Source organism: Phocoena sinus, chromosome 19, assembly GCF_008692025.1.
Source record: "Phocoena sinus isolate mPhoSin1 chromosome 19, mPhoSin1.pri, whole genome shotgun sequence".
Taxonomy (NCBI): Eukaryota; Metazoa; Chordata; class Mammalia; order Artiodactyla; family Phocoenidae; genus Phocoena; species Phocoena sinus.
This window is the reverse complement of record NC_045781.1, coordinates 9,546,562-9,571,064: the sequence shown is the minus strand read 5'-3', so window position 1 is coordinate 9,571,064 and position 24,503 is coordinate 9,546,562. Positions and strand designations below refer to the sequence as shown.

The 24,503-nt window shown below is 53.4% G+C and overlaps 1 protein-coding gene across 4 annotated transcripts in view; it reads left to right on the top strand.

The window, feature by feature from the left end:
* The window catches only part of MARK4 (microtubule affinity regulating kinase 4), a 29,399-nt gene extending 7,508 nt beyond the window's left edge, over positions 1-21,891 (top strand). For 2 of the 4 annotated variants that reach the window (XM_032612203.1, XM_032612201.1), the window contains 13 exons: positions 524-589; positions 669-739; positions 1,727-1,783; positions 4,091-4,327; positions 7,926-8,045; positions 8,517-8,616; positions 9,991-10,100; positions 10,207-10,366; positions 12,771-12,988; positions 15,372-15,475; positions 17,669-17,947; positions 19,116-19,160; positions 20,573-21,891. In XM_032612203.1, the coding sequence (XP_032468094.1) occupies positions 524-589; positions 669-739; positions 1,727-1,783; positions 4,091-4,327; positions 7,926-8,045; positions 8,517-8,616; positions 9,991-10,100; positions 10,207-10,366; positions 12,771-12,988; positions 15,372-15,475; positions 17,669-17,947; positions 19,116-19,160; positions 20,573-20,909 (1,904 nt within the window). In that variant the 3' untranslated portion in view covers positions 20,910-21,891. Of the gene's footprint in view, positions 1-523; positions 590-668; positions 740-1,726; positions 1,784-4,090; positions 4,328-7,925; positions 8,046-8,516; positions 8,617-9,990; positions 10,101-10,206; positions 10,367-12,770; positions 12,989-15,371; positions 15,476-15,776; positions 16,478-17,668; positions 17,948-18,090; positions 18,171-19,115; positions 19,161-20,572 lie in introns of those variants that run through there. The other 2 variants (XM_032612205.1, XM_032612204.1) reach the window with 2 other exon arrangements.
* The last annotated feature ends 2,612 nt before the right edge of the window (positions 21,892-24,503 follow it).

Sequence of the window (24,503 nt, the reverse complement as noted above, 5' to 3'; positions counted from 1 at the left end):
GCAAAGCACTTAGTTCGGAGCTAAGCTGTGGGAGCTGGGCTGATTATTGTCATCAGCGGCAGCCATTGTCATTGTCATCGGCGGCAGCCATTGTCATTGTCATCAGCGGCAGCCATTGTCATTGTCGTTCTGATTAGGCAGAGTGGGGAAAGTGGGGTCTTTACAAAAGAAGCAGGATTTAGCCTGGCCTGAATGTGGCCGTAGCATTTATTCATCCGTTTGTTTATATATACCCAGTGAATACTTACTGAGTGGGCTGCTTATGTGCCAGACTCCGGGGCACAGCGGTAAAGCAAACAGGTAGAAACCCCTGGCCTCATAGAGCTGACATTCTTGTGAGGAAGTGGAGAAGGTGGTAAAGTGGGGCCAGGGAGTTTGGAAAATCTTGCCATCAGTAGGGAGCCATCGAATGTTCTTGAGTAAGGGGTGTTATGGTCAGCACATGCGCAGTTACGAAGTGCTGGTGGAGGGTGAGGGGTCTCTTCTCTTGTAACTCCCCGCCCCCATCCCCGGGCCATTGCAGTGAAGCTCTTCGAGGTGATCGAGACAGAGAAGACGCTGTACCTGGTGATGGAATATGCAAGTGCTGGTGAGGCTCCTCCCCTCCCCGCCCTGCTCTCTGCGCCCCCCATGCCCCGCCCTGACCCCGCTCGGCCTCTGCCCTGCAGGAGAAGTGTTTGACTACCTCGTGTCACACGGCCGCATGAAGGAGAAGGAAGCTCGAGCCAAGTTCCGACAGGTTGGGGTCACAGCTGCGGGTGGGGCTGGGAGGGGACCCCCAGTCCCTGGGGACGAGGGTCTGATTGCTGGGTGTGGGTCTGGGCTGTCCAAGGACCTGGGGGCGTGGCTTAAGGCAGGGTGGGGGTGAAGGTGGAGAGCTGGGTGGCTGTGGGCGTGCAGATGCCCAGGTGTGAGGATACCTAGGTGGAGGGATGCAGGTACCCAGGTGGGTGGGCAAGAGGGTCAGGCATGAAAGTGCCCAGGTGTGCCAGTGTCAGATGTGTGGGTATGAAGGTGTGCCCCGTATATAAGAGTGTGCCTAGGAGGGCACACAGGTGCCAGGGTGCTGAGGTGTGTGAGTGTAGGTGCCCAGGTATATAGGTGTGTAGCTGTGTGGGTAAAAGTGCATATGGCAGCTGGGGTGTATGGGTGAGGGGGGCCCAAGTGTGGGTATCTTAAGTTTGTGGGTAAGAGGGCGTGTGGTGTCAGATGTGTGGCAGTGAGGGTGCCCAGATGGGTAAGAGGGCGTTCAGGTGTGAGGGTTTGGTGGGTGAGGAGATCTGAGCGAGGGTGTTGGTCCGGGACTGTGCAGCTGCTGGACGCCGCTGTACTGGGTGCGCGGGGCTTAAGCCCTAGTATCTTGGGCCACGTGTCTGTCTATAGCTGTGCGATGTTCTCATGCGTGTTTCTTGACGTGAACGTCAGGAGGGGCCCGTCCTGTTGTCTTGGTGCTGATGTCCTTGCTGGGAGGGTGTCCCGATGTCTGGGTACCAGGGTGTCCGGGTGTCCGGGTGGAGGTGTGTGTCTGTGCAGGTCCCACATCACTTCCTGCTGTGGCCGAATTGGGGGGTGGGGAGGGGCACCAGCATCACAGCCTGTGCTTGGGGAGGCCCAGCGTCCAGGGCTCAGTTGAGGGGCGGGTTCATGGGGTCTCTGAGGGAGGCCGAGGGGTTTGGGAGCCATAAGTAACTGACCTCCCCTCCTCTCCTCTCCCCCCCCCCTCCAGATCGTGTCGGCTGTGCACTACTGTCACCAGAAAAACATTGTACACAGGGACCTGAAGGTGAGCCTCCCAGCTCAGCCCACAGACCCCTGCTTGTCCCCAGCACCGCCCCCCCATCCCCTGGGGTGCCCTGTACCCTCCACCGTGTTCGCCTTCCTTTTGTCTTCGTGCTCCTCCCTTAGCATCCAGAGCCCCTTGACTTTTTCCCAAGCTTTTGTGGCAAAAACAAGGCCAGCTGATGGGGGAGCAGGTGGGGGATGGGGACAGGAGGAGTGAACAAAGGGAAAAGAAACAAAGTGTCCCCGGAACAGCCTCAGACTGTTACATGCATCCCGGACAAGGTCACTGGAATGCAATAAAGACTTAGTCACTCCCCGAGCCTCCGGGAGACTGCAGAATATTCAGGAAACTTCAAGAATTGAGATCTTAGAGCCCCAGAGTCACACAGCCTCCCGGGTCTTAGAATCACAGCCTCTTCGAACTTGAGAAGGACCTTTGGGAGGGCTAGTGCCCCTCAGGGAAGGGACGTAGCAGGGCCTCCCCCTGCCCTACCCCCACTGCCTGGCCGAGCTGAGCAGGGACAGCTCCTTGTCCCAGGGCCCCTGCTCCACAGCCCCACCCAGAGAGGACCTCCTGTCTCAGGACTTCCCGTCCTAGACCAGCGAGAGAAACGTTTGTCTGGTGTGAATCAAGCTGTCTGTTGTCTTCACCGTGATTTCTTGAGCATCTTCTGTGTCCCAGGCCCTGGTCTAAGTACTTAAGGAAGTGCTTCTCAAGGTTTCTGTAGCAAAGGACCAGGTTTGTTTGAGTATTTGCAATGCCCAGTCCACTGCGGACAGGTACTTTGGTAAAGTATAATAAAAATGAAAGGAAAAGAAAGATGTGCAAAATACAAGCCCGATTTTTAAAATGATTATTAATAGATTCAAAAAACATAAAATTCCATTGTCAAATTGCTGTAGACGTTTTGAAGCACTCCCTCTCTCTGTACTGCCCTGTTGTCCCCACACGACCCCCTGAGGAGGCACCTTGGAGGCTTTGGAGTTTGTCCTGCAGCGGCCGGGGGTGGGGGGTGGGGAAATCCATGGTGAACAACCTGGAGGAGGCACGCTCCCTGGTGGAAGGTCCTGGAAGTGGCTGAAAGGGGATTTGGGGATACAGTCTTCAGGGGGACCAACCCAGAAGGGAGGTTGGGGCTGAACTGTGGAGCCTCAAATGCCACGAGGGGGAGTGTCACCACTGAGCCAGACAGAGATGCCAGTAGATTGAGGTTTGGGGGAGATCCCTCTGAAGTGTGTGTCTGTGTGGGTTCTATCCCTTCGCTGGGCCAGAGGTGGGGAAGGGTGGTACTGAAATACACCAGGAAGTAGGGAGACCGGGAGGAAGCCAGAGATGCTGGGCTAGGGAAGGGCAGTGGTTGGGAGGGGCGAGGCATGGTCAGCAGTCTGAAGGGTGCTTCATGCGTCAGTTTGTAGTCAACAACAAGCTGGGAGAGGCGGGATGCCGGCCGCTCCTTCCACGCTCGGGCTGTGGAGATGGCAGGCCTCTTTCGGATGCCAACTCTGCCGCTTTCATGCTGTGGGCATGAGGTGGCCTCCCTGAGCCTCAGTTCCCTCCCCCATGAAATGGCAAATAACAAACACGTGCCGCCAAAAATAGACAAAACCTTATAACGGCACAAAGTATTTCTCGAGTGCTGACTCTGTCCCACGCGCTGTGGTAAGCACTTTCCGGTTAGGCCTGCATCTGCCCGTGAGGCAGGTGCTATGATGACCCTTCAGCTTACACATCGGAAACTGAGGCACAGACAGAGCTGGTAATCCACCCAAAGTCACACAGTGAGTGAGTGGTGGAGCTGGGATTTGAAGCTAGGATTCTTCCGGAATCTGTCCTTTAACCCCACTGTATGTAGACACTCTTAAAGATGAGAGTCTAAAAGCCCGGCGCATAGTAGGTGCGTAATAAATATTATATAAAATGATTGTTTTCATTTTTGTAAGTCTTGAGCGATCCGTCCTCGTTTTTTTCCTGCTGGGCGAACTGAGGCTCTGCGAAGGGCAGGAGGTTGCCTGAGGACTTCCAGCTCTGCAGACCACACGGGATAATAGAGCTAACGTTATATAGCACTTACTCGGCATGGAATAATCGTTCGAGGACTTTTCACGGAATAATTCACTTAATTCTCAAACGTCCCTGTGAGGTGGGGATTATGTTTATCCCCATCTTATGGATGAGGAAACTAGGCCCAGAGAGGTAAAGTCACTGCCCAAGGTCACACAGAGAATAAGGGACAGGGCCACGGTCAGACCAGGTCAGCTGGCTCTGGCGCCGCACACGTCCACCGTCTGCCCTCTCCTTGCCTCGCAGGCCGAGAACCTCTTGCTGGACGCCGAGGCCAACATCAAGATCGCCGACTTTGGCTTCAGCAATGAGTTCACGCTGGGCTCGAAGCTGGACACGTTCTGCGGGAGCCCCCCGTACGCCGCCCCGGAGCTGTTCCAGGGCAAGAAGTACGACGGGCCGGAGGTGGACATCTGGAGCCTCGGCGTCATCCTATACACCCTCGTCAGCGGCTCCCTGCCCTTCGACGGGCACAACCTCAAGGTGCTGGGTGGGGCTGGCACGGGGGCTGTGACTCCCCCGGGGAGGGTCTCTCTGGCCCTCACGGTCGGGCCCCTAAACACCTCTTCTGCAGAGGGCTGGAGGGGTGGGGCCAAGGTCACAGGGCATGATGGGGGTCAGGTAGGACCCAGGTCCCCACAGCCTCACGGCCAGCCCAAGTGGTCCAGGCTGTGTCGGGGTTCAGGGTGTGGGCTTGGCCGCCAGCAGGCTTGGGTTCAAATCCCGCTCACTCACTCATTCACTCAGTACATAGTTATTGCTTACCGTCCACGGGTCAGGCTCTGTTTTAAGTTTTGCTGACACAGGGTGAACAAAAGAGACAGAAACCCCTGCCTTCACACATGCTGCTCCCCGGGCGATCCTTGAAAACACGCTAAGTGGGAAAAGCTGGTCCCAAAAGACCACCCGCTATGGGTTCCCCCTCTAGGAAATGTCCGGAATAGGCAAATTCACAGAGACAGAAGGCAGATCAGTGGTTGCCTGAGACTAGGGAGGAGAGGGGGTTGGGCTACAGAGTTTCTCCTGGGGGTTGATGACCACGTTCTAAAACGGATTCTGGTGATGGTTGCAACAACTCGGTGAATGTACTGAAAGCCGTTGAATGGTGCACTTAAACAAACAAACAAAAGACGCTGCTCTCGTGGACCGACATTCTGGCAGCAGAGCCAGGCAGAAAATAAAATAATAAGCAAAATACATAGCGCGCTAGATGCTGGCCCGTTCTGTGGAAGGGGTGGGAAGCGTGGGCTGAGTTGTAGTGTTGGGGCGGATTTTTTTTTTTCCCTTTGAACTTTTTATTCTGAAACGTTGCCAGTCAACAGAGAAGTTGTCGGCCTAGAACCGGGGACAGGTGTGTACCTTTCAGGAGATGCTCCGGTTGCCTGCGGCCACGTGTGCCACGTGAGTGTCTATATATGCTCATGGTACCGCTGTCATCACCGTTACTGATGGAACACATGGGAATCAGTTGCAGACACAATGCGCCTTCATCCCTAAAGGCTGCATACAGCAGGGACCTCATGAGACGCAGCCTTTCCCCATCCACGATCACGCTCAGGAAATCCAGCGCTGATGTGTTCCCGGCCTCTAAGCCACGGCCCATGCTCGGGTTGCATCGGTCATCCCGAGAATATCCTTGGCCACCGTGTCTTCTGCTCCAACATCCGCTCAGGCGCCCTCATGGCGTTCTGTTGTCCTGTCTCTAGTCTCCTCTCATCTGGAACAGTCCCTCCACCGTTCTTTGTCTTCCATGGCACGGCAGCGATGAGTTCAGGCCAGTCATCGCGGAAAGAACCTCCCTCAGTCTGGGCTGCACAGTGTGTCCTCACGCTTGGATCCAGGTGGTGCATTTCGGGTGGGAATTCCTCAGCGGGGGTGCTCAGGCTGCTTGATGTGGCCGTGAGGAGCCGTCAGGGGATCAGGGAGGTCATTGCCGAGGACAGGCCAGCAGAACCCTGAGTGATGAGGACGGGGACCCCTTCGTCACAGTGGCATCGGCCAAGCAGCCAACTCCGCCGAGGCTGTCTCCACCTCTGTTCAGTGAGGACCCTAGGGTACCAGCCTCACAGCAGCGATTCGAGGACTTGCTGAGATCACAGAATAATCTTTCTGAGCCCCGCGCATGAAGCCAAGAGAACTTTCCAAAGGGCCAGACCTGCCTCTCACCTGCCCCAGGCCCTTGTCACCTCCTGTTGTCCCAGTTTCCCCACCAGGCACCCCAAGCCTTGCTGGGTGAAGGAGACATGCAGCTGGGGGCAGATCCCTGCTCTGTCATTTCCTTGCTGAGTGACATTGAACAAGTCCCTTTCTGAACCTCTGTTTCCCCACCTGTAAGATGGGGACAGTTACAGCCAGACTGGGTATGTGAAGCCCTTCACAGGGACCTGGCATCTGCCCAGGGTGTCACGCTGAGGAGCTGCCCTGGTGGTGGTGTCCGTGGCCTGATGGCTACTTCTCACCATCACGTGACAGAGGCGGCGTGGAGTGGTGGTTACACAGCACAGGCTCCGGGCCTTGACTGCCTGGCTTTGAACCCTGGCCCTGCCATTTCCTGGCTGCACAGTCGCAGCAAGTGACTTAACCTCTCTGGGCCTCAGTTTCCTTGTCTGGAAAACGGGGCGTCATAACCCTGCTTCACAGCATCCTTGTGAACACAGATGTCATGTGTGTAAAGCACTGAGAACGCGGCCCAGCACCGGGTGAGTGCTCTGAAAGCGATCCTCATTACTATGAAATATTCACGACCCTTCAGGCTGTGATGATCTGCAGGCTCCCCAGGCACAGGCCTCATCCAGCCCTTTTAGGAGAAGGCCCCCGGAGGGAGCTCCCAGCCCAGGCCCTGGCAGAGGGCTCCACCCCAAGAGACCCCTTCCCCCATTCACCCTACCCTCCATTTTCTGTCTACCTCAGTTCTTTATTCAGGATGGAAGGGGCTCTCCCTAGTCTGCCATGCCATGGAGTGTGGAATTTATTTTTTCTTTCATAACCTTGGCAGGGCCCTCCTAAGAGGCCCTTAAAAAAAAAGTCAGCATATAAATCAGTGCTCATTCTTTGAAACTGCCAGGGCCTCATAGCTTTTTGGAAAGACATGGGGGATGGGGGGCAGGATGCCCCTCTCTCCTCCCCTTTTGTAAACCTAGTATTAAAAAAGCATTTGCGGGTACTTCCCTGGTGGCGCAGTGGTTGGGACTCAGCCTGCCAGTGCAGGGGACGCGTGTTCATGCCCTGGTCCGGGAGGATCCCACATGCCACAGAGCAACTAAGCCCGTGTGCCACAACTACTGAGCCTGCGCTCTAGAGCCTGTGAGCCACAACTGCTGAGCCCACGTGCCACAACTGCTGAGGCCCGCACGCCTAGAGCCCGTGCTCTGCAACAGAGGCCACCGCAATGAGAAACCCATGCACTGCAACGAAGAGTAGCCCCCACTCGCCGCAACCAGAGAAAGCCCGCCCGCAGCAACGAAGACCCAGTGCAGCCAAAACTTAATTAATTAATTAATTTTAAAAAAACACTTGCGGAATCCCTGGCGGTCCAGTGGTTAGGACTCTGCGCTTTCACTGCGGAGGGTCCAGGTTCGATCCCTGGTGCTGGAACTAAGATCCCACAATCCATGAGGTACGGTCAAAAAAAAAAAAAAAAAAAGGTGCTTGCTCTGGACATGACTCGTGCTAGGCATTTACTTCTACAGACTCACTCCTACCCTGGCCTGGGGAGTGAGTGCTGTGATCCCTGTTTACAGATACGGAAACTAAGGCCCCAGAGGCTGACTCACTGACCCACCTCCCCTCTTATCTGGCTTATGGAACTCACCCTCTCTGTAAGATTAACTCAGAGTGAAAAGTTATATCACTTTTTAAAAAAACTTTTTTGAAAACTGCTGCATCTATGACAACGTTCCCGTTTTACAGATTGGAACTGAGGTCGGGAAAAGTGGTGGGGTTTTTCCCACTGCGTCAGGGCTGGGACTTGGAGCGCCTATCACTTTTGTCGGGGGATTGGGAGAAAGATGTGTGTGTGTGTGTAATGAAAACGGGTGGGGAGGCGGGGCGGACCCCTCCCCCAGTAACCCCATCCCCCCAGGAGCTGCGAGAGCGAGTCCTCAGAGGGAAGTACCGGGTCCCTTTCTACATGTCAACAGACTGTGAGAGCATCCTGCGGAGATTTTTGGTGCTGAACCCAGCGAAACGCTGTACTCTCGAGGTAAGCTAAGCCTCCAGCCCCACACCCCTCCCACTGAAGCCTTCTTGGCTGACACTATTCCTCCTTCTCCCGTGCCCGACCCGCTGCTGGAAGGTGAGGGGAGACAGGCAGCCCAGGAAAAGGCTCCCAGGCCCGTCCTGACACCGCCCCCCAAACAGCCTCGCCCGCTCCCCGACATGCCAGTAATTAGCTAATGAGCTCCTAGAATGATTACAAGGTGCCAGGGACCCAGATGATGCGGAGGAGGAAGGGTGGCTTCAGGAGGCTTCAGCTGGGTGGGTGAGGGATAGGGTGAGGAGGTGCTAGCTCTCAGGAAGCTCTTGATTCTGGGGTGCTAGGCCTTGGAGGTGGGGGCGAGGCAGGGCAGGAACCCCATTCGGGGGCCTGCGTGGGAGGTGGGAAGCTATATTTTTCCCAGTTCCTTCTGACATCTCTCTTTCCCCTTCCCTGTCCTGCTCCCGATTCCTGTAGCAAATCATGAAAGACAAATGGATCAACATCGGCTATGAGGGTGAGGAGTTGAAGCCATACACAGAGCCCGAGGAGGACTTCGGGGACACCAAGCGAATCGGTGAGGGTCAGGGAGAGCAGAGCCATAGGCCCCAGAGCCAGGGGTAGGAGCTTCCCAGCACCTACCCCTTTGGTTAGTGCATCACAGAAGTTTGCAAGGCAATTGGGGAGAGCAGAGAAGTCTGGGCTCCAGTCCCTGCACCGCTATTTTCTAGCTGTATGACCCAGGGCCAGTGGCTTCCCCTCTCTGTGCTTCTGTTTCTTCATCTATAAAACGGGATAATCAGAGGGCCTATCTCATAAGTTTGTTATGAATAGTCAGTGAATGCATTTATATAAAGCACTTATATCAGGCATGTAATAAGCGCTTTTGTGTTTGCTTTGACTATTAAGACACAGGAAATCACAGTCACTTCCAGAAGAGTTTGGTCAAAGCCATCAGTAATCTGCGTGTTTGAGAAAAACTCCCACCCTGGCACATGCCTCACCCTCCAGCCATTTGGTCCCAATCCCTTCAGCCTGGAGCCCTCGAACATTTGACCCCAAAAGCATTAGCCCTGGAAGAGCCCCTCAGGAACCATCCAGTAACCTTCATTCTACAGCTGAGGAAACCAAGGCCACCATCAGATCTGACTGTATTAATCAGGACTTCCTGGTTGCAAGTAACAGAAAACCCAAGCCATTCTGGCTTAAACCAGATAATAATAATAGGTTGAACCGTGTGAAATTGCCATTGTAATAGCTCAGAAATTGTTAATGCCAGCAATTTCGTGTGTTTTAACCTAATAGTGATGTTATTCATTCACATAACTGAAAAGGCCAGGGTATATCAGCCTTCAGGCACAGCTGGATCCAGGTGCTCAGAGACAGTTGTTAGGGATCTTCTCAGTGGTGGCTTCTTTCCCAGGCAGCTCTCCCCGCCAGGAGCAAGCTGACAGCAGCATATCCTAGTGGCCTGGACACCCCATCAGGAAGAGAAGCCACTTTCCTAATGTTCCAAGAGAAGCCCTAGGGTGGTGCCCATTGACTACCCCTGAACCAGTCAATTTGACCTTGGGGATGGAACACTTTTATTGGCCAGAACTGGGTCATATGTCCACCCTAACCAATCACTGTGGCTTTGGGTATGGAGCATTCTGACTGGCCATACCTGGGTCATCTGCCCACCCTGAACCAACCAGTATGGCCTTGGGGATGGAACACTCTGATGGTCCAGACCTGAGTTATATGCCTGCCCTCGGGGCTTGGAGCAGGCAGGAGTCAGCCAGGTGATCTGAGCTGGGAAGAAATGTTCTTCCAAGGAAAATCAGGGTGCTGCTGGCAGAAGGAGGAATGGACACTGGAAAAGCCAAAGAGCAGGCATTATGTGATGCAGAAACGAGTGGAAGGGAGGGATCTGGGAAGACTGAACCTCCTCTCCATGCCCCTCTCCCAGAGGTGATGGTGGGTATGGGCTACACGCGGGAAGAAATCAAAGAGGCCTTGACCAGCCAGAAGTACAACGAAGTGACCGCCACCTACCTCCTGCTGGGCAGGAAGACTGAGGTAAGAAGGCGTCAGGGACATTTGGGATGCGCGATGCCCGGGGTGGGGGGACTTCTGGGGCAGAGGGGACAGGGGCTGAGGTTCCTCATCTGTCATCTTCCTGCAGGAGGGTGGGGACCGGGGCACCCCGGGGCTGGCCCTGGCACGGGTGCGGGCGCCCAGCGACACCACCAATGGAACAAGCTCCAGCAAAGGCACCAGCCACAGCAAAGGGCAGCGGACCTCCTCCTCCACCTACCACCGCCAGCGCAGGCACAGCGACTTCTGTGAGTGTCGGCCCCACACCCTCACACGCCCTCCCTGGTCCCAGGGCCTCGGACCTGCATTACGTCGGGGTTCTCTGGCTGGCAAGCAGCAGAAACCTGCTCGAGCCAACTGCAACAAAGGGAGGAGTGCCTTATAAAGGTGCAGGGACATTGCATGAAATTTGGAGGCAGTCAGGCTCAGTAAGGGATTAGAAACTGGAAAAGCAGCCAGACCCAGAGCAGACACTCTGTGTCTTGCTTCTTCTCTGCTCGTCTGTTTTTTCCTTTCTTTCTTACATATCCTGCCTTATCTTTTTCCCAGTCTCTTAACTCCTTACAACTCGGTTTTCGAGGCCAGCTCAAATAATAGCTGGAATCTCTTTGGTCCACTTGATATCAGGGTCCAGTTGGGATTAATCCACTTGACTAGGACACAGGATGACACATTGTACAAAATGGCTGCTGAGAGCCTGCCCTCTGGCCTCTCCTCCTTACTTACTAGTGGGAAGGGAGTGGGCAGACACCTGATTGTATCCCACATTCTGCAACTAACATATATCTCATCCCCCGCAGACAATAGACCCACCACCACTACCACCACAGATGAGACGTGGGAACTTCCAAGAGGTCTCTTGCCTATACCCTCATCAAATGTTAATCATCCCCACTATTTTTCAACAGCTTTATTGAGATACAGTTCACATACATTGAAAGTGTGCGGTTCAGTGGCGTTAGTATAGTCACAGATTTGTGTATCCTTCACCACAGTCAACTTTAGAACATTGTCAGTACCCCATAAAGAAACTCCATAACCCTTATTCATCTATTTCAAATCTCCCATCCAGCCCAACCTCCAGCCCCTGACAACTACTAATCTATTTACTATCTCTGTCGATTTTCCTAGCCTGGACATTTCATATAAGTGGAATCATACAGTATGTGACCTTTTGTGACTGGATTCTTTCACTTAGCATCACGTTTTCAAGGTCCATCTGTATCGTAGCAGTATCGGTGCTTCATTCCTTTTTATGGCCGAATAATATTCCATTGCGTGGATATACCGTATTTTGTTTATCCGTTAATCAACTGAGGGTCATTTGGGTTGTTTCCACCTCTGGTTACTGTGAATAGCATTGCTGTGTACATTCAGGTACAAGTTTTTGTGTAGATGTCTGTTTTCATTTCTCTTGGGCAAGTACCTAGGAGTGGAATTGCTGAGTCATATGGTAACTCTACGTTTAACAGTTCAGGAACTGCCAAGGTGATTTCCAACTTTCCGTTATTTTTGCAGCCCTACTTCTCTCTAGGGGTGAAATTCTTTACTCTGGGACGGGCACTAGTACAGGGAGAGGGGAGTCAGGGAAGCTTAGCATCAGTCCTGAGCAGAACCTGCTTTGTTCTGGATGGTCAAGCCGTTCCCCTCCCCTGGATCTCCTTTTCCCCACCTATAAAATAGCGAGATTGGCCCAGAGAGTCCCTAAGAAGCTTGTGAGTCCAACATCCTATGGTTAGAACATGGTAACCTTTAAAAATAACCCACATGGAGACCTTCTGGGTTCTGGGGTTCTCAGGACAAAAGATAGTTTGTGAGTGCCCCGTGTCTGTCATTGTAGAGCTTGTTATGGTTCTGGGACTTTTGTGCATTAAGTTTCCTGAGGATTTAACATGCAGAAGTTCTGACTTTCTGAAGTTCTAGAACAAGTTTAACCCCCGGGTTCTAAAACTGTAAATTCCCAGGATGTTCTAAAGGACAAAATTTGTTTTGTTTTGTTTTGTTTGTTTTTTGGGTTTTTTTTTTTTGCGGTACGCGGGCCTCTCACTGTTGTGGCCTCCCCCGTTGCGGAGCACAGGCTCCGGACGCGCAGGCTCAGCGGCCATGGTTCACGGGCCCAGCCGCTCCGCGGCATGTGGGATCCTCCCGGACCGGGGCACGAACCCGTGTCCCCTGCATCGGCAGGCGGACTCTCAACCACTGCGCCACCAGGGAAGCCCTTTTCCCCCTTTTTATACACATGATAGCCCACTGTAGACCTCATACCTTGCCTTGCCTTTTCTACCTCACAATCTATCTTGAAGGTCTTTCTGTGTTGGAACGTTGTTTATAGTTGCATAGTATTCCATTGTGTGACAATATCTTGACTTACTTAGTTATCCCCATATTAAGGGGCATTTAGCCTGTTCCCAGTCTTTTGGCCTGAAAAAAAAAAAAAAAAAAAGAAGGATGCAGTGAATAACCTGTATGTGTGTCATGTCATTTATGTGGAGCTTCTGGGTCAGTATATATGTTGTCACTTAGATATTATCAGAATGGCCCATGCAAAGGTTGTAGCCTACGCGAGGAATTCTAAGGTTCTAAGGATCATCTGGAGTACGTTCTGGCTTTTCCAGGTGACGCCAACCCTAAACTGTCCCCTCCCTCTACCAGGTGGCCCATCCCCTGCACCCCTGCACCCCAAGCGCAGCCCAACCAGCACAGGGGAGGCGGAGCTGAAGGAGGAGCGCCTGCCAGGCCGGAAGGCGAGCTGCAGTGCCGCGGGGAGCGGGAGCCGAGGGCTGCCCCCCTCCAGCCCCATGGTCAGCAGTGCCCACAACCCCAACAAGGCAGAGATCCCAGAGCGGCGGAAGGACAGTACGAGCACCCCTGTGAGTGGAGGGGCTGGGGGATGGGACCAGGGGTGCCGCCACCTGCGGCCCAGCCTATCGATGCCACCTGGGTCACATTTTTCAGACTCTGCCGTTTCCCATCCTGTTCCCCAGACCACCACGTGGGACTCTTTGTTTTATCCATTCAGTCGTTCACTCAACAGACATTTATTGAGTGCTCTCTCTGCCTAAGCTTGTACTTGATTCTAGTGTATAAATTAGGACTCAGTGTCAGAAAGAAGTACTCTGTGCTTTCGACGGGAAGGATTTAATACGGGGAATTAGGTGTGGTGCTTACACAATTGTAGGAAGGGGTGGAGGGGCAGGCAATAGACAAGACCTACAAGAATGACATATTGCCACAGCAGAATTGACCCACCAAGGGAGCTGCCACCTCTGAGGCCACCTCTACCTCTGTTGAATTCAAGAACATACAGTCATGGCGGCAATGCAAGACTCAGAAACTTCATTCTCCAGAAGAAGAGCCTCTGCTGCCCAGAAGTCTGGAGAACCGGCACTGGTGCCCTGCTGAAGCAAAGACCCTCATCTCACGGATTTGCCTGTGTGAGCCCAAGTCAAAGGGGGGCAAGAAAGTGGCTGCCACCCCTTTTCCACCTTCCAGATCTTCATGAGTGCAAAGATTGGCAGAACCCATTCACATCCAGAACCTGGGCTGCAGAGGAGTTTCTGGGGAATGTAGCATTTGGCTTCGTTGCTTCTACAGCTCCTCAGTATATAATACAAGCTAAGGGAACCAAAATATCCTCATCATCAGAGACAAGGGTGGAGACAAGTTACAGGAAGGTGGTCAGGATGCTGAAGCTACAGAGACCAGAGTTTGAATTACATTGATGAGCTGTGTGACCTTGAGCAAGTAACTTCCCCTCTCTGAGCTTCACTGTTCCACCCTGTGAAAATGAGCTCATCAAAGAACTTGGGTTGTTGGGAGGATCTTGTACAGTCTTCACACAGTGTCTGGCTCAGTAAGCACTCAATGAATGAGAGCTGTTGTAATTGTTGAAATAAACCCACACTTTAAGAAAGTAGAAAAGGAACAGCAAATTACCCCCTGACCCTGCGCACCCAGAAAAGCAGTAGAAGGAAGAAAATAATAAAGAGAAGAAAAGAAATCAATAAAGGAGAAAACAGATGTACCCTAGAGAAAATCAACAAGCCAAAGTCTGATTCTTTGAAAAGATTAATAAAATTAATGGACCCCTAGCAAGACTAATTAATAAAAAAGACAGTACATAACATTGTAAATCAACTATACTTCAATTTAAAAAAAGAAAAGAAAAAATACAGCAAACACAAAATTACCACTATCAGAAGTGAAAACGGGAACTTTGTTCTAACACGAAAAGGTAGTAAGATGGCATTAGGAACTACCCTATGCCAATAAATTTGACAACTTAGACAAAACGGACAGATGCCTTTACAAACACAGTCAACCAAAACTGACACGAGAAGAAATAGAAAACCTGAACAGTCTCAACGTCTTCCCATAAAGAAAACTCCAGACCCAGATGGCTTTAAGCTGGTGGAAGTCTTCCACACACTGAAAGGAGGAATAATACCCGACTTAGGGAGACTTCCGGAGGGAAGGAAGAGGGATCGCTTTCCGACACATTTTGTGAGGCAACAGAATCCTGATATGCCGTTCCTGTCCTCAGAGAGCTCCGTGCAGTAGGGGCTGGGGACCGCAGATGTGGTCAATCAGAGTGATCAAGGCTGTAGCAGGGAGTGCAGCTGACTCAGCCTGGGGCCAGGGCGCGGATATGTCATGAACTGACACCTGAAAGATACCTAAGAGTGAGTCAGAGGGAAAGACAGGAGGAATAACCAAGCAGATAAGACAGCACGTGCAAAGGCCTTTATCAGGAGAGACAGCACGGCATGAATAAGTATGTTTTTCAAAGTTTAACGTGGCTAGAGGTGGGGGAGAGCTGGGAGAGGAGAGGGGGGCGAGGCTGCCCCCGGGGAACCTTCCCTGACTTTCTCTCCTCCCAGCTCCAAGGCCTTCTGTGACTCTCAGCCTGCATTGCTGGGATGGCCCACTAACCCTTCATGTCTTTAGCCAAAGTACAATAAACCACCTACTCACTTTCAGTTCACACACAGGCCCCTGCCTCATTCCTTTTATTTTTATTTATTTCTTTATTATTATTATCTTGGGGCTGTGCCTTGCAGCACGCGCGATCTTAGTTCCCCGACCAGGGATCGAACCCGGGCCCCCCGCATTGGGAGCACGGAGTCTTAACCACTGGACTGCCAGGGAAGTCCTCCCTGCCTCGTTCCTAATGAGGGAGGCCATAGAGGGTAAAGGGGGATTAAGGGGTGTCCCTTTGCTCCCTCACTCTCCTCCTGGCCTTGTCTCCTGCAGAACAACCTCCCCCCAAGCATGATGACCCGCAGAAACACCTACGTTTGCACAGAACGCCCGGGGGCTGAGCGCCCATCCCTGTTGCCAAATGGCAAAGAAAACAGGTATGGAGGGAGGGCAGCAACAGGGAGGGGGCAGTGGGGTGTAGGTGAGCAGGGCCCCCTTGATCTCAGATGATAGATGCGGGGAAGGGGTGCCATGGGGACTGGGGAGTCTGTGTCTGCCCTTCCCTTGGCAGAATCTACCCATGTCCTCCCTCTCCCAGACTCCCCTGAAAATCCTCCACCCTTAATTAATTACTCATCAGCACCAGGAAAGCAGTCTGCCCCATGCTCTGCCTACGAGCCTTGGGAACCTGAGTTGATTCTTTTTTTTTTTTTTTTTTTTTGAATGATCCATTTTTAGAGCTGGAGAGAAGCCCCAGATTGTCACAGCTTCAACATCCTCTGGTTGGCTGGGTTTCAAACTTCTTTGCCTGAGTCTGTTCGGTCTCTTTCAGCTGGCATGTGAGGGAAACCAGTACAGACTGGCTGGAGCATAAAAAGGGAATGAATTGGTTCACATCACAGTTCAAGTCTGGGAGCGGGGCAGGCTTCAGGATAATGACACTGCCGCCCACCAGGACAGGCAGGCGTGACGCCGAGGTGCCCTCTGGGAAGCACCTGATAAACAGATGCAGGTGTTACTCTTTGGTGGGGGCACGGTAATGGAGTGGTTGAGGGCAGTGATTCTGCGGCTACTCGGCTCTGAGTTTGAATGTTGCCTCTTAGCTCTTCGGCAGGTGTCTGAGCCTCCATTTCCTCCTGTGTAAGATGGGGCTGATGTTCTCTGCCTCCAGACCCTATTAGAGGGGTCCAGTGGAGATCAGGTGTGTCCTTGTACCTGGCACAGGGTCTGAGACACAGAAGGCATTTGATGAGTACGAGCTTTTTAGTGGTTGTTAAGTAAAAATAAGAACAGCCAACATGTTTCAAGCAGTAACCATGTGCCAGGCCTCTGTACATTAGCTAGTTGAATGCCCCTAACCATTCTATGAGGTCGATCCTGGTATCTCCATTTTACAGCTGAGGAAATGAGGCATAGATAGCTTAAGTAACTTGTCCAAGGCCACACAGCTGGTAAGTCAAGGCGCAAAGATTCCAGACTGACTCCAGAATCTGTACTTGTAACCACTATAATATATGGCCTCCCAGTTCTGGCCGAGAGATAGTGTATAGTTAGATTATAGATTCAGGAATGAAAAGACCCCAGAGTGCAGTGGATGAGATGGAGGTTTAGTCCTCTGTGATGCAACCATCCAGAGGTAGGAGGCAGTGTCCTCCAAGGATTCAGGACCAATCTCAACATGAGGCTCCAGCTCTGGATCTGAGGCCACTGCACCAGTTACCACTATTTCGCAACCAGCAAGTAGGGTGGAAAGAAAGTGGAGTGCAAACTGCTTTCTTTTTAGAGGCATGACCCAGAAATGGTACAAAGCACTTCTGTTTATATTCTGTTGGCCAGAGCATGGTCACATGACCACCCCTAGCTGCAAGGGAGGCTGGGAAATGTAGTATCTGGCTGGGCAGTCATGTGCAATGTTCATACTCTAAGGGGTTTGGTCACTAAGAGTAAAACAAGGTGCATGGATTCTGGGAGAGAGGTAGTGGTACCTGCCAATCAGGGCTCCCTCTTTGAGATCCAGGCTCGTCCCGGCTCCCTAGGATAGAAATTGGAGGTCTGGCTCCTGCTGTCAGGACTGGGAGCCTCAGAGGGCCCAGAGGAGGGTCCTGGGATAGTAGAGCCACCTCTGCCCACACAGCATCTTGAGAGAGTTAGGGAGAGGGTGCCTTCCTCTTTCTTTTCACCTGTTGAAACGTTTTCATAATGAATGTCGGTCCCCTTGACGTTCACGTCTATTCCTTTCCCGCGATTGAATAATAGCAAAGTGTTTGCACAGTTGGTTTGGTTCCTGAGGTTTGGATGGCAAACGGCAAGGGATTCATCCAAAAATGTATCTGAATCTATTCAATTGCCGAGTTTGGAGGGAGGAGAATTGGGATAGGGGACAGATAGGAGGGGGCAGAGTTTAAAGAAAGGATAGTTTGAAGGAGGGATGACTTAGGAGTTGAGACAAGGTGGTAAGACAATACTAGGGTTGCACAGCGTACAGCCTGCGTAATGTACGCAGCAGCCCTGTCTCTGAGCTCCAGGTTGCTAGAGGTTTCTGATCTCAGGAATGACGAGTGGAGAAGCAGGGGGCTGGGGACTTGGCCTGCCTCAAGGCCCCACCCTGACTTGTACCTCTCTGCCCACAGCTCGGGGACCCCACGGGTGCCCCCCGCCTCCCCCTCCAGTCACAGCCTGGCTCCCCCATCAGGGGAGCGGAGCCGCCTGGCACGCGGCTCCACCGTCCGCAGCACGTTCCACGGTGGCCAGGTCCGGGACAGGCGGGCAGGGGGCGGGGCAGGTGGGGGCGTGCAGAATGGGCCCCCCGCCTCTCCCACACTGGCCCATGAGGCCGCACCCCTGCCCACTGGGCGGCCCCGCCCCACCACCAACCTCTTCACCAAGCTGACCTCCAAACTGACCCGAAGGTGAGCCCCACGGGATGTGGGGTCTGGGGAGCGGGATGGGGGGGCTGACGGGGCCTAACCTGTCTTCTGCTCTGCTCTGCCTCTGTATCCCCACGTCTCCTCCTCTTCCTCCGTCACCCTTCACCTCCCTCCTCACGCTGCAGGGTTACCCTCGATCCCTCTAAACGGCAGAACTCTAACCGCTGCGTTTCGGGCGCCTCTCTGCCCCAGGGATCCAAGATCAGTAAGTCCCCTCCACCCTCTGCTTTCACTGGCTCTGCCTCTCTATCTGCATGTCTGACCTGTGTGCGGGCCTGGCGGGAGGGGGCGCTGTGAGTCGGGTAGGGGCTCTGGTGGTTCATTTCCTCACTCAGTTAATAAACAATAGTCGGGCCTCTGGAGCCAGGCTCTCGGGGTTCAGACCCGAGCTCTTCTGAGTGCCCTTAAGCAAATGACCTAACTTCTCTGGGCCTTACTTTCCCCTTCCCTGAAGTGGGGATAGTCATAACCGTACCTTCCTCATAGGGCTGTTGTGCGGTGAGGTATATCACTCAGTGAGGTGATGCACGGGCTGAGCTTAAAATCTTGCCTTGGAAAATGCTTTATAAATATTTACTATTACTATTGAGTGTCTACTGTGTGCCTGGCACCACGGTGGGCCCAGAGTAAAGTGAACAAAAGGGATAAAATCCCTGCCCAGGACATTCTCCTAGGGGACCCAGACAGTAAACAATAACTAAGTAAAATATATACACTGTCAGGTAGTGACAAGTACTAAGGAGAAAAAGGAAGCAAGGAAGGGGGGTCAGGGGTGTGGAGAAGGGAGGGTACGGTTTTACATGGGGCAGGCCTCACCAAGGAGGTTTCATTTGAGTACAGCCTGAAGGAGGGGGTGTGTGTGTGTGTCCTTCTATATGTAGGTATGTGTCTCTGCCCACCCCCCCCCCTTCTGTCTTCCAAATCCTTCAGTATCTTTCCTCCAACCTGCACTAACCATTTCAGATGGGGCTCCCCTTCTGGGCATGGAGAGGGAGATCAAATCCTGACTCCCAGCCTTCTCCAGCCCAGCTCCATACAGCAGGGAGGGACCAGGGCTGAGGCAGGGGCTGCCCAGAGTCCTGGAACCAGTGGGTTGAGGGAGAGGCCCCTATGTCCAGATTAGACACTCTTCCCCCCTCCCCTCCCCTAGGGTCACAGACGAACCTGAGAGAATCGGGGGACCTGAGGTCACAAGGTGAGTGCATGTACCTCCCCTGAGTGCCACGCCAGCCCCTCCCATTTTGCCTGTCTCAGACCCCACTTGTGTAAGTACCTCACCAGACCCTTAGATGGGGCCCAAGCCTCATCCTCATCCTCCAAGGCCAACTTCCTGAAATGTCCCTATGACCCTCCCTTCTCTGCTGGCGCCTCTTACCCACCCCGCCCCCTTGATTTCCTCTCATTTCCACCTCCATCCCTGAGCATTATCCCTTGACCATCTTTAACTTCAGCCTCTCCCATCTCTAACCCACTCCTCCCCCTGTTGACACCACACCTCCTTTCCCCTCTCATCCAATGAGGCACAAGGGTTGCCAACAGCTCTGGGCCATTGTAGAAACCCTAGTGGAAATAAAGAGCCTCCCCAGCAGTTCCAACAGTCCCAGGACCGAATCTCATTGGCTGGAAATGGGTCACATGTCCATCCCTAAACCCATGCCCGGGACCAGAAGGGTGGAGTATTCTGATTGGTCATACTTAGTGGTATGCTCATCTTTGAACCAATCACAGTGACCACGGGGGTTGCATGCTCTCATTGACAGGAAGTGAGTCATGTGTTCACCCTTGTGTTCATGCCCCACCTAAACCGGAAAGACTAGATCTGCAGTGCCTCTCAAGGGGAACACACTTTGTATTTTAGGTGAGACATTTCTTTGTTAGGCAGGGCCTTCTCACACATTGCAGAATATGTATCATTCCTGATCCTCCTGCCCAACCTAATAAATGCTGGCATTGCTCCCATCCCAAGACATTTTAACAGTCAAAAAGCCCCCAGAAGTTTCCTAATATCCCTTGGGGGACAGTACTGCTCCCAGGTGAGAACCCCTAGTCTAGAGTAAGGTAGGTTGGTCCTTCAAGGGAAAATGATTATTACCAGAAGGATATATCAGTCAGGAGACAAGCTGAGCTGCTATAGCAAAGAGACCCCAAAATACAAACAGGAATAAACTTCTCTCACACACAAACCCTGTGTCCAGGCCAGGCTGGCAGGGCCAGTCTGTTCCTGAGGTCATTCACTGTGTTCCCAGGGCTCTTACATCCCCATCCCTAGCGCCCCGTCATCTTTATGGTCCAGGCTAGCTCGTGCCGCAGCCTCACAGGAGGTGGGACAGGAGAGCCCAGGGCATGCAGTTTCCTTTGAAAACGGTGATGTGGAGTTGCACCCGTCACTTCCACGCACATCCGGGAATCTGGAGACAAGACCACACCTGGCTGCAGGGGAGGCTGGGAAACGTAGTCTCCAGCTGATAGCTATATGTACAGCTGATACTCTGTCACTGGGGTAAAAGAGGTTTTGAGGAGATACCTAGGAGTCTGTGCCAAAGTGGGAACAGTGGGTTACCTTCCTCTTCTCCCCCATCTTTAACCCTTAATATCTTCCCACCTCAGTTGCCATCTACCTTGGGATCAAACGGAAACCGCCCCCCGGCTGCTCCGATTCCCCTGGAGTGTGAAGCTGACCAGCTCGCGCCCGCCCGAGGCCCTGATGGCAGCTCTGCGCCAGGCCACGGCGGCCGCCCGCTGCCGCTGCCGCCAGCCACAGCCGTTCCTGCTGGCCTGCCTGCACGGGGGTGCGGGCGGGCCCGAGCCCCTGTCCCACTTTGAAGTGGAGGTCTGCCAGCTGCCCCGGCCAGGCCTGCGAGGAGTGCTCTTCCGCCGCGTGGCGGGCACTGCCCTGGCCTTCCGCACCCTCGTCACCCGCATCTCCAATGACCTCGAGCTCTGAGCCATCATGGCCCTGGGTCCCCTCCTCTTTTCCTCTCCCACTTCGCTTCGGCAGGAGAGAAAGGGGGTCAAGGAGGGGATTCTCCCTTTGTCATCACTTCAGTTTTCCCTGAAATCGATCTGGGGGCAGAGATTGTCCCCTCTGCTGTTCTCTGGGGCCGCTGGGCAGGAGAGAAGAGCAAAGGGGCTTAACAGGGGAAGCTGGCACCTTCCTGGAGCCTCCAGCTCGTCCTGTCCCCCCTCACCCTGCCGCGGGGTACCTGAGGAAACTTTGGGGTCGGGGGGGGCAGAAAGGGAAACAGGAAACTTCCATTCCCCCCAACAGCTCAAGAATTAGGCCTTGGGCAGGGGCAAGAAGAGTTGCTGAGCCTAAAGACTGGATGGAGAACTGGGGTGGGTGGGGTTGGGAGTGGGGGTCAGAGAGGCAGATTCCTTCCCCTCCCCATCCCCTCCTGCTCGAACCCCCCTTTCCTGCCCCAGGCTGGCGCGGGGCACTTTGTACAAATCCTTGTAAATACCCCCGCACCCTCCCGTCTGCAGAGGTCTCCCGTGGAGCTGCCGCTCTCACCTCCGGTTTTTAAGTTATTACAGCCCCACCCTCCTCCTGTCAGCCCCTCACCTGCAGCCTGTTGCCCAATAAACTTAGGAAGTCCCCCCTCCCCCACGCTGACCCTGGGGTCTTCCTTCCCTGCCCTCACCTGCAAGTGAGATGAAGAGGAGGTGTGTGACTGGGCCAGTGGTTTCTCCTTTCTGAGCCTCGGGTTTTCTCGTCTGCAGAATGGGAGTAGTGGGGGTGTGAGGGTCAAGGATGATTGTGGAAGAGGGCAGGACAGGACTCGGCCTCATCCACGAGGCCCCAGTTCCTATATCGGACCCCCGTTCATCCATTCACATACCCACCCACATGGTATACTGGACTCTAAGCCACTTCTTACTCCAGCAGTACATTTATTCAATAAACAGTCATTGACCGGTGCCTACTCCATGCCAGGCCCAGTGTGGACACGAGACAGGGAGCCCCTGTCTGTCGGGGCGGGAGGGGGTTTCTGATAGACACTAGAGAAGCCATTGCTTTGGGGGCCACAGAAGAGAAAGTGAGGGGGTTTGGGGAAGGCACTCCAGAGGAACTGGTGCTGGAGTTGGGCTTTGAAGGATGAGTAGGAGTTGACCAGGTATTGGGTATGCCCTGGGCACAAGCCTGGAAGTGGAAGTGTATGGTATAGCTCAAAGAACTGTGGATAATTTCAGGGTGGCTGCTATGTTGGGGGTGGGTGGAGAATTAGCAAGAGAAATGCTGTATTAGGACTCATAATCCGTCTACACTTCAGCAAAAAGGTATTTGTTTGCTCATCTCATGGGCCAGGGGTGCCTGACTTCAGGTACATCTGGATCTAGGCAGCAGGCAAGCTCACCTCTGCTTTTTTCAGTGTGAGTTTCATCCTAGTAGTTTCATCCATTAGGCACTGCCTGATGGCAGTGATGACCCCTGCAGTTCCAAGCTCTCGTCCTTCCAGCTTAGTTGCTGCAGCAGAAAGTCCGCTGATCTTAAGTCATGTGATCGTCCCTGGACCAGTTGCTGTGACTCTGGAGTGGCCTGTGCCTAGAACTGGACTTAGAAGGGGCTCCCCAAAGGAAAGTCAAGAGTAGGAGCGGGAGAAGGGAAGTGGAAGCATGATAGACTTAAGCAGTAGAGGGCTGTCCAGTGCAGAAGGGCGGGGCTGCCTCACCCAGGGCCTTGTGGGCCAAAGGGAGCAGGCTGGGCTTTCATCCGAGGGCACTGGGGAGCCATGGAGGGTTGCATGCAGGGAAGAGGCTTAGTCAGACTGCCTCAGTTGCCCATTTAGAGCATAGTAGGGTCAACTGTTGTATTCTTCATGGAGCTGACGGGAAAGTCAAATGAGAGATGAAGGGTGGTAAAGATTAAAGAGTGGCCAGTGTTGAAAAATTCAGGGTCTGGGGCAGAACCAAAGTCCTGTCGTGAGTGAGGCCAGAATAGGGCTCTGCTGAAAGAGAAGTGTTTACAGTTGAGAGGGTAGAAAAATGAGGTGTGTGTAGGGGGAACCGACCCTGTCACGAAACCTCAATCCCGGAGGGCTTCCTTTGTGCCCAGCCCTGTGCTGGGGACACAGTGGTGACCAAAACAGCCCCAGCCCTGCCCTCATGGAGCTCACAGCCCAGTGGAGGAGACAGCCGTGTCCTCAGTGATCCAGAGTGAGCGGGGCTGGTATGGGGGAGTCCAGAGCCCGCAGGAGTGCAAAGAGGGAAACTGCCCTAGCCAGGGAGGGCTTCCTGGGAGGAACAGCTTGGCTGTGACGGAGAGAATGATGAGCAGCTAACCAGACATGGCAGGGTGTGGGTCATGTATTCTAGGCAGAGGGAACAGCATGTACAATGGCTGGGAAGCAAGAGAGCATACAGGTCCTTCAGCAAATGACACATGACTTGAGTATAGAGTCACTGTGAGAGATGAGGCTGGAGGTGCCGGCCGGGCCTTGAAGGTTGTGGAGAGGTGCCTGGGCTTTGTGCCAAGGGTACTGGGGAGCCATGGCAAGGCTGCGAGTAAGGGAGAGGCGGGGGCAGGTTTGTGCTGTGAAGGGAGGGAAGGAATCAGGTCAGAAGAGTAGCGAGGAGATCAGGACCCGGACAGAAGGTGATGAGAGAAGGGGTGGACCTCAGCCTTATGAGGCAAAATGGGCGGGACGGGCATGGTAGCTGCCAAGTGCCTGGCCTCTGGATTTGGCTGGCTGGAGTGTGTGTGGTCTGTGTGGCCTCAGGGGTGGAGCTGGGATTAGTGATGGGATCTTCACTGGGGGATAGTATTGTAAAGGGCATCTCCATGTCTAACAGGCCCTGTGTGCCTTGACCTTTGGGGTCTCTTCTAACCTTTCTGTTTTGGTAATCTCTCTGGGAACTCTGACATCCCCGGGCCTCAGTTTCCCTTCTGGAAAATGGAGAGATTTATTGATCTCTAAGGGCCCTTTACCTGTGTGACAAGGTTTGAAAAAGTGCCTCCCCCAGGTCCCTGGGGGCTCTGTCTTCTTAACTCTGCCTCACCTTTTCTTCTGAGGCCTTTGTCTCTTTAGGGGCCCACGTGCTATGCGCTAGCAAATGGAGGCCTCAGCCTATTGGGTCAAGTAGAAGTGATTGACGTGGCCAACACCCAATACATGTTCAGATGTCTCGACGTCTATTACCTGCTTCTCCCACACGCGACCCCAAGGCCCCTTCCCGCTCTTTTCTGGGACCAAGCTCTCCAAAAGTCCTATCCTTAAAGACTTCACAGGTATGCTCTGACCCAAGCCCCAGTCTGGAGGAGGAAACAGCTTGGGCAGACATTAAGGTGGGAATTGCAGGGTGTAAGGAACAAAAGAGTATATAGAGGAATCATGGGAAAAGAACTAGAAGGATGAGCCTTCAGCAAATGGTATGAATTTGTTTGGCCTTGAAGAATCGCACTTAATACGAGAGCGTTCTAGGCCACGTGGGGAGCCATGGCAGGTTCTCGAGCGAAGTAAGGAAATTTGGAAACACTGGTAGCAGCTGTAGAGGGCTGAAGTCAGCTCGCACAGAAGGAGGCCAGTGAAACGCATAATGA